Source organism: Salarias fasciatus, chromosome 5 (genome assembly GCF_902148845.1).
Source record: "Salarias fasciatus chromosome 5, fSalaFa1.1, whole genome shotgun sequence".
In the NCBI taxonomy this organism is placed as follows: Eukaryota; Metazoa; Chordata; class Actinopteri; order Blenniiformes; family Blenniidae; genus Salarias; species Salarias fasciatus.
In genome coordinates, this window is record NC_043749.1 from 4,596,192 (window position 1) to 4,608,876 (window position 12,685).

General features: G+C 39.4%; 1 protein-coding gene across 1 annotated transcript; it reads left to right on the forward strand.

Moving 5' to 3' along the window:
• Positions 1-226: 226 nt before the first annotated feature.
• Positions 227-10,658, forward strand: LOC115387973 (solute carrier family 2, facilitated glucose transporter member 9-like). Its single transcript, XM_030090883.1, has 12 exons — positions 227-250; positions 957-1,052; positions 1,148-1,308; positions 1,378-1,502; positions 1,589-1,718; positions 3,044-3,192; positions 3,635-3,822; positions 6,526-6,636; positions 6,777-6,878; positions 9,282-9,357; positions 10,253-10,380; positions 10,473-10,658. The coding sequence occupies exons 1-12, from the start codon at positions 227-229 to the stop codon at positions 10,656-10,658; spliced, it is 1,476 nt and encodes a 491-aa protein (XP_029946743.1).
• Positions 10,659-12,685: the final 2,027 nt, after the last annotated feature.

Genomic DNA, 12,685 nt, shown 5'->3' on the forward strand with positions numbered 1-12,685 from the left:
GTTCTACACCTAGTAATGGTGTCCATTCAGTCAGCTGTTAGTGACTTTTTTCTTCTCTGTTGCTGCATTTGTACACTGAATTACACATTGCAGTCACTCCAACAGTATGAATGACACTTTTGACACCGTTTGTAGCCTTAAAAGTTAATGATAAACAGCCTGGTAGGCATATCTGTATCCATGCACACAGATCATAAGCGGCATGTGGTTCGTATGAGTGACCGCAATGGAGAATCTGCTTCAACGACTGGTAGGTTTACAATAATTACCTGATTACTTTTAGGTTTTGTGAAGGGTATTTAGTGCAATAAATGGTCTTTATGCAAAACTATTTGAAAAATATGTTTTTCAATTTCAGCTGAGTCATTGCACTTTGCTGGTTTGGAAATCATTTTATCTTCCTGGAAAAACCTTGGAAAATAGTCTTAACATCTTCAGGGAAAAAAACCCATTGTCAATTAAAATGTGTGTTTGCATGCAAGTGTTGGATCACATAATGCACATTTAATTTTATATCTACATACATAGAAAGTCAATAGAATTCCTCACTATTGATATCTTAGCATGTATCTATTGCCCAATAACAGGGTGAAAGTGAGCATCTTTTCCTGAACCAGTGAACATTCTGTGTTGTCCTGAATGGTGAAGTTTCACAAAGAAGAATCTGCTGATCTAATCATAAAGTGAATCTGCTGTGTGTTTTCAAGTCAGCAAAATATTGCAGGCTGAGTTTACAGCTGGAACCAAAGTCATTACATAATTTCAATGTCTCTCTGTGTATTCTGACAATCACAATGCAGATTCTTGATCTGCATGGCTCTCAGTGCCATCACCATTCGATCAAATAACTAAAACGCAACGAGTTTTTCCTTTTCACTTTAAAATAGTGAAAAAAACAACAACTGTTCCTCTCCAAATATACTTGTCACCTTCCTCTTTATCGCTCTGTCCCTCAGGCTCGTGGCAAAGCTTTGCTCCTCGTCATCGTTTTGGGATTTGGAGGAAACTTTCAGTCCGGCTACCATTTCACTGCACTGAGTTCTCCTACACCGGTGAGACACACAACTTTGTCCATTTAGAGCCTCCTTCATGGTTTAATGTACTTTTTCTCACTTGGGATTCTAATCTTGTAACACTTTCCCTGCAGTTCATACAGAGCTTCATCAACAGCAGCTGGTATGAGAGATGGAAGGAGATTCCACCTCCAGAGACAGTCACGGTCCTCTGGTCTCTCATTGTGGCCTCCTTTGCTATTGGTGGATTCTGTGGTGGCTTTTGTGTCAATTTCATAGCAAGAATCATGGGAAGGTGAGTCTGAGTTACTGTAGCAGTCATGCTGCCTGTAAAAATACCAAGTGTGGTGTTTTTCTTGCACAGAAAAAAAGGAGTTATCTGCAGTGGCTGCATTGCAGTCGTTGCAGCAGTGATCATGCTTTCAAGTAAACCTGCAAAATCCTTTGAAATGATCATTGTGGCACGGATCCTGGCTGGATTTTCAGCAGGTAAATCTCCATATTTGGCACAGAACTAATTAATAAAATATCTGGATATTGTTGGTGCTCTCATGCATGCTGTATCTGCCCTGCAGGTTTTGGGTGGAGTTTCCATATCATATATCTTTCTGAGATTTCACCCAAAAGCATCAGAGGAAGAGTAACTCTGACATCTGCAAACTTCATGACCTTCGGGAGATTGTCTGGGCAGCTTTTTGGACTGACGTAAGTACACACTGTAATTATGCAACTGTGTGTGTCACCTAAAATCAAATCAGGCCGCTATCTCGCACAATCCTGTTCGGAAATCTTTTATTGTCAAAATCAATAGATACAAACGCTCATTAAAAATAGATTATCAGCCTGGTTGAAGGATCACAAGCTGGTAACTAATATTGCATGTCCTGTCGACCCACAAGAAAAAAAAACATTCTTGTTTTATTTTCAGAAAAGTTTTGTCTTTACGCAGCAGCTTTTTGAAAAATAATGTCCGCATACACAGAAAAGGTAGAAAAGCAGAAAGCGATGTAGTTTTCCTGTGGGGCCACTAGTCGGTGCTGTTGGATGCTTCAGTACACAAAGAGAGCAAAACATGATAAACATTATCAATGGAGAGCACGCTGACATTCCTGTGGACAGAGGACCAACTTGTATTGCTACTGGGGGTGATGTGTGTGTGTGTGTGTGTGTGTGTGTGTGTGTGTGTGTGTGTGTGTGTGTGTGTGTGTGCGCGTGTGTGTGTGTGTGTGTGTAGGCGTGAGCATTTAATGTTTCCCTTGTCATGCTGTGTCTCCCAGTTGTCCAGTTGTCTTACCCCATGTGTCCATTACCCTCATGTGGCTCACCTGTGTTTCTTAAACGCATCTTTCTTCATGTCTCCCTGCTACAGCCATCGTGGTCTGGAAACATCCAGCAGATCTTAGTTTTCTCCTTAATGTTTTCCCTCTTTGGTTTCAGACCTTGGCTTATGTTTGGAGTCTCTCTCTTTTTGCCCTCTTGGACTCAACCCTTTGTCACTCTCTTTTGAGAAAATGATTTCCCTGTGTCCATCGACTTCTGGGTCCAACACATTCATGACAGTAGTCAATGTAATTGAGTTAATGATTTTTCACAAAATGTTCAAGTTTTTGAGTTTTATGAATTGAACAGGTTTGAATTAAGTCTACTGCAAAACTGTGACAAGACAGATGACAAAATACTAAGCATTATTGATTTATAATCGTGCTTATTTGTTTTACGGTAACTACCTCTTATGGAAATAAAAAAAAAATCTTTTAAAGACACATTTCACTGAAAATATTTGAGGTGATTTAGTGAAAATGTTAATTCAACGTAATCATAATGCAGAGGTAGGACGTAATACTAACATTAAAGTTACAGGGACTGTTGAGGTTTAAATTGATCAAATTTAAAACATTGTGACGATTCATCACCTAAATTTTGAATTCTGGTAACTTGTCCGGGTTTACAGTACAGTAGGCAGTAGATGTCTGGAGAACGTGCTTATCCCTACACAACCCTAACCAAAATATTTCTTTTTGGTTTTTCAGTGAAATCCTCGGTCGTGAGGAGCTGTGGAACGTAGCCCTTGCTCTCCCTGCATGTTTCTCAGTGCTTCAGGTGTTGGTGTTTCCATTTCTTCCTGAATCTCCCAGATATTTGTTCATAGAGAAAGGGGATAAGGAAGCATGCAGAAAAGGTTGGTATGCTTCTCCCGGTTAATGGAGTTTTGTGTAAACCCAATCAAATTTCCACTTAAGGGGTTTCAAATTGTTGGTCATGCTTTAGGACAACACCACATTTATAAAGGATGGGTATAAGTATGAATGCTAACCTTCACGTTCTTGCTGATACCGAGTGCCGATGTGTTGTTGACAATGTCATATAATAGTCGTCAGATTGTATCAGGGTTTTTTTCCCAAGTACATTTACTCTGCAGTATCTGACCCAACATCTGATCCTGGTATTGGTATCAGGTGCATCCGTATTTCTACCACTGTTGTGTTTCATTTACTTTCTTTTAAACTGTCATTAAATTTATATAGCATCACAAAAAAGCATAAATCACAAACAAGCCAACTGCATTCCTCAATATGAAAACATTTTTTGTCTTCATATCTCTGTCTGTGCTTTCTTTTCAGCTCTCCAAACCCTGTGGGGTCCAGGCAGCTACAAGCAGGAAATGGATGAGATGTTCATTGAGCAGGAGAACACTGACGCAGCGCACTCAAAAAGCCCACTGCAGTTATTAATGGACAGGACTGTCCGGTTGCAACTTGTCACCATTGTCCTCATCTACTGGTTCAACCAGCTGTCAGGCATGTCTGCGGTGAGACAGCACCTTCACCTGAACATCTTTCATTTTTTTAAACACCAAAGATTTTTATCATGCGATCCAATAACCTACAATGTGATGGAGTGCAATGCAATATTTGGTAACACTTTACTTGAAGCACCCGGTATAAAACATTATAAGTAGTTATAAACACTCATAATTATCACAATGCTTTATAACTCACTATACAGCATAGGATTAGGGTTAGGGTTAGGGTTAGGTCCTGGCATTGTGATCATCTATGAATGTTTTTAACTATAGCTACACGTGTTATAATGGCATTATAATGCTTTGTGAATGTGTTATACAGGGGGGATTCAAATAAAGTGTTACCCAATATTTTCTGCAACAATACATTATGCTACACTGATGTGATGTTCTGTGTTAACACAGAAACAGTAATATCAATCAATGCTCAAAAGGCCATTGACCAGGTCAAGGATCCGTGTATGACACCTTATATAGATTCAGCTTAAAGAAAGTATTTTTTGACTGGATACGGTTTTGTATGCTCATCCTGCAAGCATTTTTCCTTTGAATTCCCTCTGCTACATGGGCCTACACAGGGAGACCCACACTTCCTGTATGTATTTGACCTCGTTGCAGAAACACTTTCTACAAAAATACATCAGTTTCACATCTCAATTAACGGGCAGAAACTCCACCTGTCACTTTATGCAGACGACATACTTGTTTCGGCCCCAAAAGACTGTATACCAGTGATAATGGAGGCATTTAAATCTGAACAAAACCACATTGAAGTCTGTTCCCTTTGAGATCTCCAGAGTCAGGTTCACTTATCTAGGAGTGTCTGTTGCTCAGAAACATGGTCTATTACATGTGCAAAATTGGAATGTAAAATTAAAGTAGTTGGCGCACAACATTGTTTTCTGGAAGACCCTCCCACTTTCACTGACATGGAGTATAAAAACTATTGGTGGTGACCAATTTTTTTCTATAATCTTCCAAATCAATATGATCCTGCATTGCACAATCACACTTTGAGAAATTTTATTCTATGATGATTGATTGATTTATTGATTTTATTATAGTGTCTTGCACATAAGTGCCCTCATGGGCTTACAAGACACATTTCGTAAAACAATATTCAGATGGCTGCCGACATAAATTCACAGAAACTGTACAATCCATCATAACACAACAATATTTACATCACACAGGAGGATACAACTTAACTTGTCTTCGAGCCCAGGCTTTACAGATATAATGACTTAAAGCAAAAACGTGCTTTTGAAAAAGCTGACTCAACATTTTATAGTTTGAAAACAAGAATATGTCTGGGTTCTCATGTTGCACCTGTCTGTATAATAACCCTCTTTCTTTTTCCAAACACACAGCACGCACCAGTAAAAAAAAAAAATAGTGCTGTAAATTTTAGCAGCAGGATGGTTTGGTCTTGATATAATGTTATTACTGGGCAGCACATTTAAACAGCTTAGCTTTGAGATGCTCAAATTGCCCTGAGGATACAGAAAACCCACTAATGCCTTGCTTTCTTCGGAACAGGCAGCATGTGAGAGATCGCTTTTCGAGCCTCATTGAATCACCTCATTACAATAAACAAACATTTATATGAAGGGAACTTTGATTCACAACTCAGGAAAAGTGTTAAATCATATGTAGAGAGAAGGAAATGAGGTCCCTGAGTGACTTGTATCAAGAGGACACTTCATTTCTTTTGAACAACTAAAATCTAAATATAATCTGCAAGCCTTGCATATTTTTCATTATCTACAGTCAACCGGCTTGACTGTCAGACCTCCCACAACATCCTGTATTTGAAAGAACACTTGCAATTATGCCAAGTATAATGCCCTTTTAAATCAGACACTTTCTCGTAGGTTAGCAAAACAGAAAACCTGAGGCCTGAATGGGAATCTTCTTAAGAAGTCAGCTCTGAGTAACACATGCAGGAATCAGATTGGCACACCAACTTTGTACATATCCCAGTCTTCATTTACTCTGGTCTTCCCATATTCATCTCCACTAACAGTCTCTTGATAGATTGTGTGAACCCTGCCCTCTGGTGGCCATTCTGGGATCTGTAGGCAAATCCACTCTACTGCAAAAGTCTGAAATGGGCTGGATACTACACCAACGTACTGGGTTCGCTCGAACCCGGCGTAAGTGTAAGAGGGTGATTAGGGGTTACTCTGACTGAAAGACTTATTTTAATGCACTGGTAAGGTGGCCCTGTTGGGCAAACCACAATGAAAAATCACAAAGCACACAATAACAAAAACACACACTGGAAGTCTGATGATGTACTTTCACTCCAAATGTGCTTGAAAGAGTTCAGTGAGACCTTATCCTTGGAGAAACAGATATAAAAATGAAGGTCGAGAGGCAGTTTTTGTTAATATAGGCAACCTGGTCTTGAAATATTTGAATATTGGCTGCAGGTAGGATCTATCTTATGTTTCTTTATTTCAAGAATTTGCGGACACACTGTTTATGTATTGATTGCACTTTACATTGCTCTTGGTCTCCTATTTACTGTGTTTCCAACACAAAATTTCACCTTCTTTGTGTATTTACAATTCTGGATCCACCTTGCATAGAATGCCGTCAAACTGATATCTCTCTGATGGCTTCATGTTTGTTGTGTTGCTGCCATCTTTTCTTTTTGTTGTGTTTGGTTAATTTGTTTGTTGAACTTTCTCTTTTCTATTCCAGATCACCACTTTCTCTTTTGACATCTTCATGCAGTCGGGTGTTCCAGAAGACATGATCCGCTATGTTACTCTTGGTCTGGGAGTCTGCCAACTCGTCACTTCAATGTCCTCGGTGAGCAAAACCTGAGCTCCTGTTGATGAACAGCCTTCAGCCTGTTTTACTTCTCTGTTAGAAGAACATTTACCTCACATCACTTAACTGCTGCATGCATTTAGAAATCAGTCATTGTTTTCTGCTTTTCTGCCATTCAGAGTTTTCTGATTGAGCGTATCGGGAGGCGGCCAATGTTCTGGGGTGGCTATGGCGCCATGTGCACTAGCTGGGTGGTGGTCACAATTCTACTCAACCTGAAGGTAATCCTGTTTTCAGTGAAAGAGGGAGGATTATGATTGAATACAACTGGCTTCATGTATTATATGTGTTAAAAACAGCGATGTACCGACACCGGTACTCGTATCGCGTCCTTCACAGGACCGGTACTCGTATCGCGTCCTTCACAGGACATTCCGTAAGTCATCTTTCAGCAACGTCAGCCACAGGTAGGCAAGAGAAGACGAGCAGTGTCAGCAATTTGGAGATTCTTCGATGGAAATCAAATTATTGACGACAGAACTAAAACAAACTGTCAGTGATGATCTGCCAAAATATTGAGTGGCGCGGTGAACAGTTCGCTAGTTCTGACGACACCAGCAACTTAATCACCAGAAACATTTGGACCAGTAGAATTAGCCCAGTGTTGCTCGATGGATCCAGGAAGATTTTATGGTCAACATGCTTTAAGCCAAAACAAAGGTTCTTTTCCAAAGACCAGAGTGGTATTTTGTTATTTACCTGACGGTTTCGGCAGCTGTCAGCTGTCTTCTTCAGAGTGTTTGTCACGTGATGTTGTTGTGACGTATCTTGTCAGCTGATTTATACAGGTTTTGGCGCTATTCTCCCATTAGTGGAAGCGGGAGAGCAGCGCCATCTGCAGGCCGGTCTTCTTGAGTACACCATCCCAGGTGTGTGAAAGCAGAAAGGCCCCCTCATCCCAGTTAACTTTCTCGGGGGCACCTTTCCGAATTTCAATAGCCTCTTTTATCCAGCGTCGGTGTTTGTTCTCTTCTGTTCCGATGACTCTCGCTCCATCCCAATCCATAATGTGATTTTCTCTCTTACAATGATCTGAAATGGCCGACTTGAGTTGTTCCTGTTCAGCTTTTCTTTTTGTTGCTCGTGTTAGTGCTGTTGTGGTTTCTTTCTCACATTCTGTCTTGTGTTCCTTTTTTCGTGTGCTGAAAGTCCTCCCTGTCTCTCCAATGTATGTTTTGTTACAAAACTTACATGGAATTTCGTAGATTATATTGCATTTTTGTTGCAGATGGCGCTGTTTTCCCGCTTCCACTAGTGGGAGAATAGCGCCAAAACCTGTATAAATCAGCTGACAAGATACGTCACAACATCACGTGACAAACACTCTGAAGAAGACAGCTGACAGCTGCCGAAACCGTCAGGTAAATAGCAAAATACCACTCTGGTCTTTGGAAAAGAACCTTTGTTTTTGATTATAACTTGGAAGACCAATGAACCTTTTTGGACTATAAACATGCTTTAAGGTTGTTCTCACACACCAGCCATACTGCATGCTAAACATGATTAAAGTATGACTGACACACTCAGCAGCGAGTTGGAACGTTTTTACGAACCTGAGTGGTATTCAATAAGAACTCAAATCAATACTCCATATAGGAAAGTCACTCCTTGTTCTCATCCTTTATGATAGTGGTACTGGTGCGTTCCTCGTTAGAAAAATATCAGATTAGCTTCACTCCTATTGCAGATTTTCCAGACACGTAGAGAAGAGTTCTGTCACCCTCATGGCATGTGCTAGTGGGTGGAACATATGACACACCAGATGAACATCATGTCCTCAAAGTTAATATGTTAAAGGTTGAAACAATCAGTAAACTAGAGGCTTGAGTAAGTTACCCACAGGAAATGTGACGTCTATATGACTGACAACTTCTTCAGGGTGTCTTCAAACCTGTAGCTCTTGTGGGCTTTTCTACATCTGTACTAATTGTATCCCAGAAATATAATAATAATAATAATAACAACAACAATAATGCATTGGTTTCATATAGCACCTTTTTTCAGTGAACTCAAGGTCGCTTCACAATGGCATTATTCACTCATTCCACACTTGATGGTGGTAAGCTACACCTGTAGTCACAGCTACCCTGGGCTAGACTGACAGAAGCAAGGCTGCCAATCTGTGCCATCGGACGTTCTGATCAGTGATCACCAACCACTCATTCTCACAGTGCATTCAAGTTGTCCCTAGAAACGAACAACGATAACGAGATCAACTGTAAAGTTAAATGCTTTGCAGTTATTTGGTAACTTTCACAGTAATGATTATAATAATATATATAATTGACTGATTTGAAGAAGAGCTGTGAGTTGTTTGACTTCTGTGCTGGTTATGTATTGTGAATAACAAACACCATGCAGAGACATAAGGGCACTTAAAACTGATCTTACAAAATGTGGAAGTGAGAGTATATATTTATATATTCATTAGCAGTGATGAATAAGAACTTTCCTGACAGGTCAAGGAGCAGAAGAAATTTGGACTGTTGTGAAGAGCAAACTGATCATCTTTTTCAAATTCAGTCAGTATGCGTAGACTGAGGACCCAAATGTGCAACCTGGTTCAAATTAAAGGATTGATAGATGGTGGCTATATGTACTTAAATATGTGGTCTTTCATGCAGGGTTTGAGCGACTGGGTTTCATACATTGCCGCTGCTTTCATCATCCTCATCATTGTGTTCTTCGGTGGAGGACCTGGTATGTGCTTTACGTGTAAATTACACACTGAGGCCCCATTTACATGACGTTTTCAAGTGAAATGGCCCTGATCAAAGGGGGGGCTGAAAACGTAGAAGTAGTGTGAGTAAAAGGACACACACTTTCCTCAAGCTTGTACAAGTGACATTTCATCCAGTGACTCGTACACACATCAATAGGTGGATCAAGCAGCATAGTACACTTGCTAACTCATGGAAACGTTCCCTCAAAATGATCACATATTACGACTAATAGTTCCTTATATGGTTTGGCACATCGACATATCAAGGCCACTTAAACATCCTGCTACAACGGCTCATTCGTACCTGGAAAGGTAATGTAGGGGACACAGTTTCCTCAGCTCCTGTGAGTGATAACTGAAGAGACAAGTGTTCCCTTCCTGTCACTCACCTGTCGGATGCGCCCTCTGCTGGTACACTCCAGTCACTACTAATCCATGAGACATAAAGGGGATTGTTGAAATAAATGAGAAAGATTACTGAGCATTTAAAATGGAACATATAACTACCAATGACTATTAAAGATAATTAAACATCGTATAAAACACCGATAATTCTATCTATCACAGTAACAGAAAACTCAGAGTTTGAGTGTTTGTAGCATATTGTCCTCCGTACACATATGAGTGTGTTTTTATTACAAAATCAGTAATCAAAACAAACTCATGGCCTGGCAAGCTTACACTGTTTTCAGCATTTCTGCTGTTTCTGTGCAAATGGACATCATTTTTAAAATGTTGGCACGTACAGTACATGCAATTTCAAAATGACAACATGAACATCATGCATTGCCGTGTAAATGGGGCCTGATTTAGCTGAAGTACACATACTCCATGCCTATGTAATTTTCTGCGTCCTCTCTCTGGTTGAGCCAGGTGCATCTGCAGGTACACTTTGCAGTGAAATCTTCATCCAGTCTGACCGGATGGCAGCTTCTGTCATTGTGGGAATGCTGAGGTGGTTGGCGATTGCAGTCATGAATTTTGCCTTTCCATTTCTTATTGTGAGTACAAACACATGATAGGAATCTACACTTCATACTGAACTGCACCAGTAAATCACATTAATTTTCTTGTGATGCGTTTTCTCTCACAGAAAGCTCTTGGCTCCTACAGCTTTGTGCTGTTTGCCTGCGTATGCCTGCTGGCTTCTCTTTACACCTTCTTCATTCTGCCGGAGACTAAAGGAAAGACGATGCTGGAGATCTCAGAGGAGTTTAAAGCCATCATGGTCTGTGGGAAATCCTCCTCAGAGAAAATAATAACAGAGATCAAGTTATAGAGCAGTCTCAGGAGAATGACAACATCAATAAGAACAAATGGGACCGAGTGACTGATGGAAACTTGCAACATGTAGCAGGTTTTTTTCCGGCACAGCAAAAGACATGACTTTTTGATTAACTGCTACATGCAATCTTTAAAACCTGGAAGAGTACTATAGCATGGTATAGTATATATTTATTTGTTTGAGCAAAAACTTAAAATAACAGAACATAAATATAATACAGAATCAAATAAACTTGCTTGGTCAAATGGAGCAGGAAGAAGTTAAAAACTTATACGGATATACATATGCATATCCCCAGCAGTATAACTATATATAAAATACAACACTTTGATACAGCTTAATGTTATTTGAAATTTGTCATATTCATGACATATACTCATCATTTGCATATTTTTCAAATATATTGTTTTTGCACATTAACGTGAAGTGATTTAGATTAGTGCATTGTTTTAGATTATCCTTGAGATTGTTCCATAGTGTTAGTCCACTCTGTGTGATACACATATTTTTAATGTGGTATGAAAATTATGTTTTTAAAGTTTAATTCCCCTCTTAGGTTGTATCCTCCTTCTCTAGACCCAAACATCTTTTGGATGTTTCCTTGGAGTATATTTTGCCTCGCTTTGAACAATATTTGAACTGCCTTGAATCCCCAAATCCCTACATTTTAACATATGTGATTGCAGAAACAGTGAGTTTGTATTGTCTCTGTATCCAATGGTGTGTGCAGTTCTAACAGCCTTTTTGTGTAATACCAATGCAACTAGTAAATAGTTAGCTTTCTTGTTAAAAAAAAAAATAATAATTTAACTCTCCCCATTAGGTTTCCATTTTTTGCAATCTTGGATTGAATTGTGGTTGGCTTCCAACTGACTCTATGGTAGAGGGTAACATCCAGAAATGTATATTTATAAACTCTTTAAGTCGCAGTATTATCAATTTTAATCTGAACATCAGTACTCGCTCCACACTCTGACACTGACTGGAGAGTTAATTTGGTTTAGATAGTCTTTTATATCATTGAAATTTTGTGTGGAGACTTCGGCTGTTGAAGTGAATTATTGAGAAGGTTTCTGTATCGTTACTTAAAGGCATTTTCAGGCTGTTGAAGTATTTACACTCATTGTTTATATAAAAGTTCTTATCTAGGTCTATATCATATATCACATTGTTATGCTTTTGTTCACAGTGTTTAAAAGTATCTGGTTCAAGTGCTTGGTTAATACTATAGTCATCATTATCAGATGTAAGAGAAAAAAGAATCAAACTTTATATGGACTACTGAAAAAAATTCTGTTTTTTTTCATCTGATAAAAGATTTATTTAAAATTGTTTTGAGTCTATTTTTTTATCATTCAAATTTTTTTTGGTTTGAACATTTTCAAATGTTGTTTAAACCATCCCTCAAGATTTTTCAGCACCACCTTCCAGAAGGGCAGCACCATAGGACAGTCCCATAGGGCACGAAGGAATGTGCCCAGTTCCTCAAGGCATTTGTGGAATTTACTGTACTGACTTATTTCCATTTTAGATAATTTCAGTGGTGTGAAATATGTGTACAATCTTATGAACGTATTCCCTGCATCCCTTGTAGCCCAGCCTAGATTTGAAAGTGCGTCTTGCCACTTATTTTGTGTCCATTAAATTATTATGTTGATCTGAATAATGTAAAGACCTAGCTATGGTAAGTGACTATGCAGTGATAAATTAGAATTTTGTGAACTGAAACAACTCCAACGGGGCTGGCCCTGAACGTAGGTGTCCTCGGCATCTGCCTAGAGCTGCATGTACCACAAGGGCAGGTGGATAATCATTTCCCTACGCCCCCTTGTGGGTGCGTGGAAGAACAGTGAATTCTGTTGAGGTTCGCAGCATCTTCTGCGTTGAACACAGGGAAAGAAGACTTGACGGAGGCAGTGGAATGAACTTTCAGCCTGAACGACGTGTTTTTTTTCCAGAAAAGCTTTTTCCCTCTCTTTACATTATTCTTCTTCTTCTGAACACGACTGCTTGCAACCACA

Coding starts and splice junctions, on each gene's coding strand:
- LOC115387973 (XM_030090883.1), top strand. CDS start 227: ATGGAGAATCTGCTTCAACGACTG. Junction 1,719..3,043: donor GGGCAGCTTTTTGGACTGAC/GTAAGTACACAC, acceptor TTGGTTTTTCAG/TGAAATCCTCGGTCGTGAGG. Junction 3,193..3,634: donor TAAGGAAGCATGCAGAAAAG/GTTGGTATGCTT, acceptor CTTTCTTTTCAG/CTCTCCAAACCCTGTGGGGT.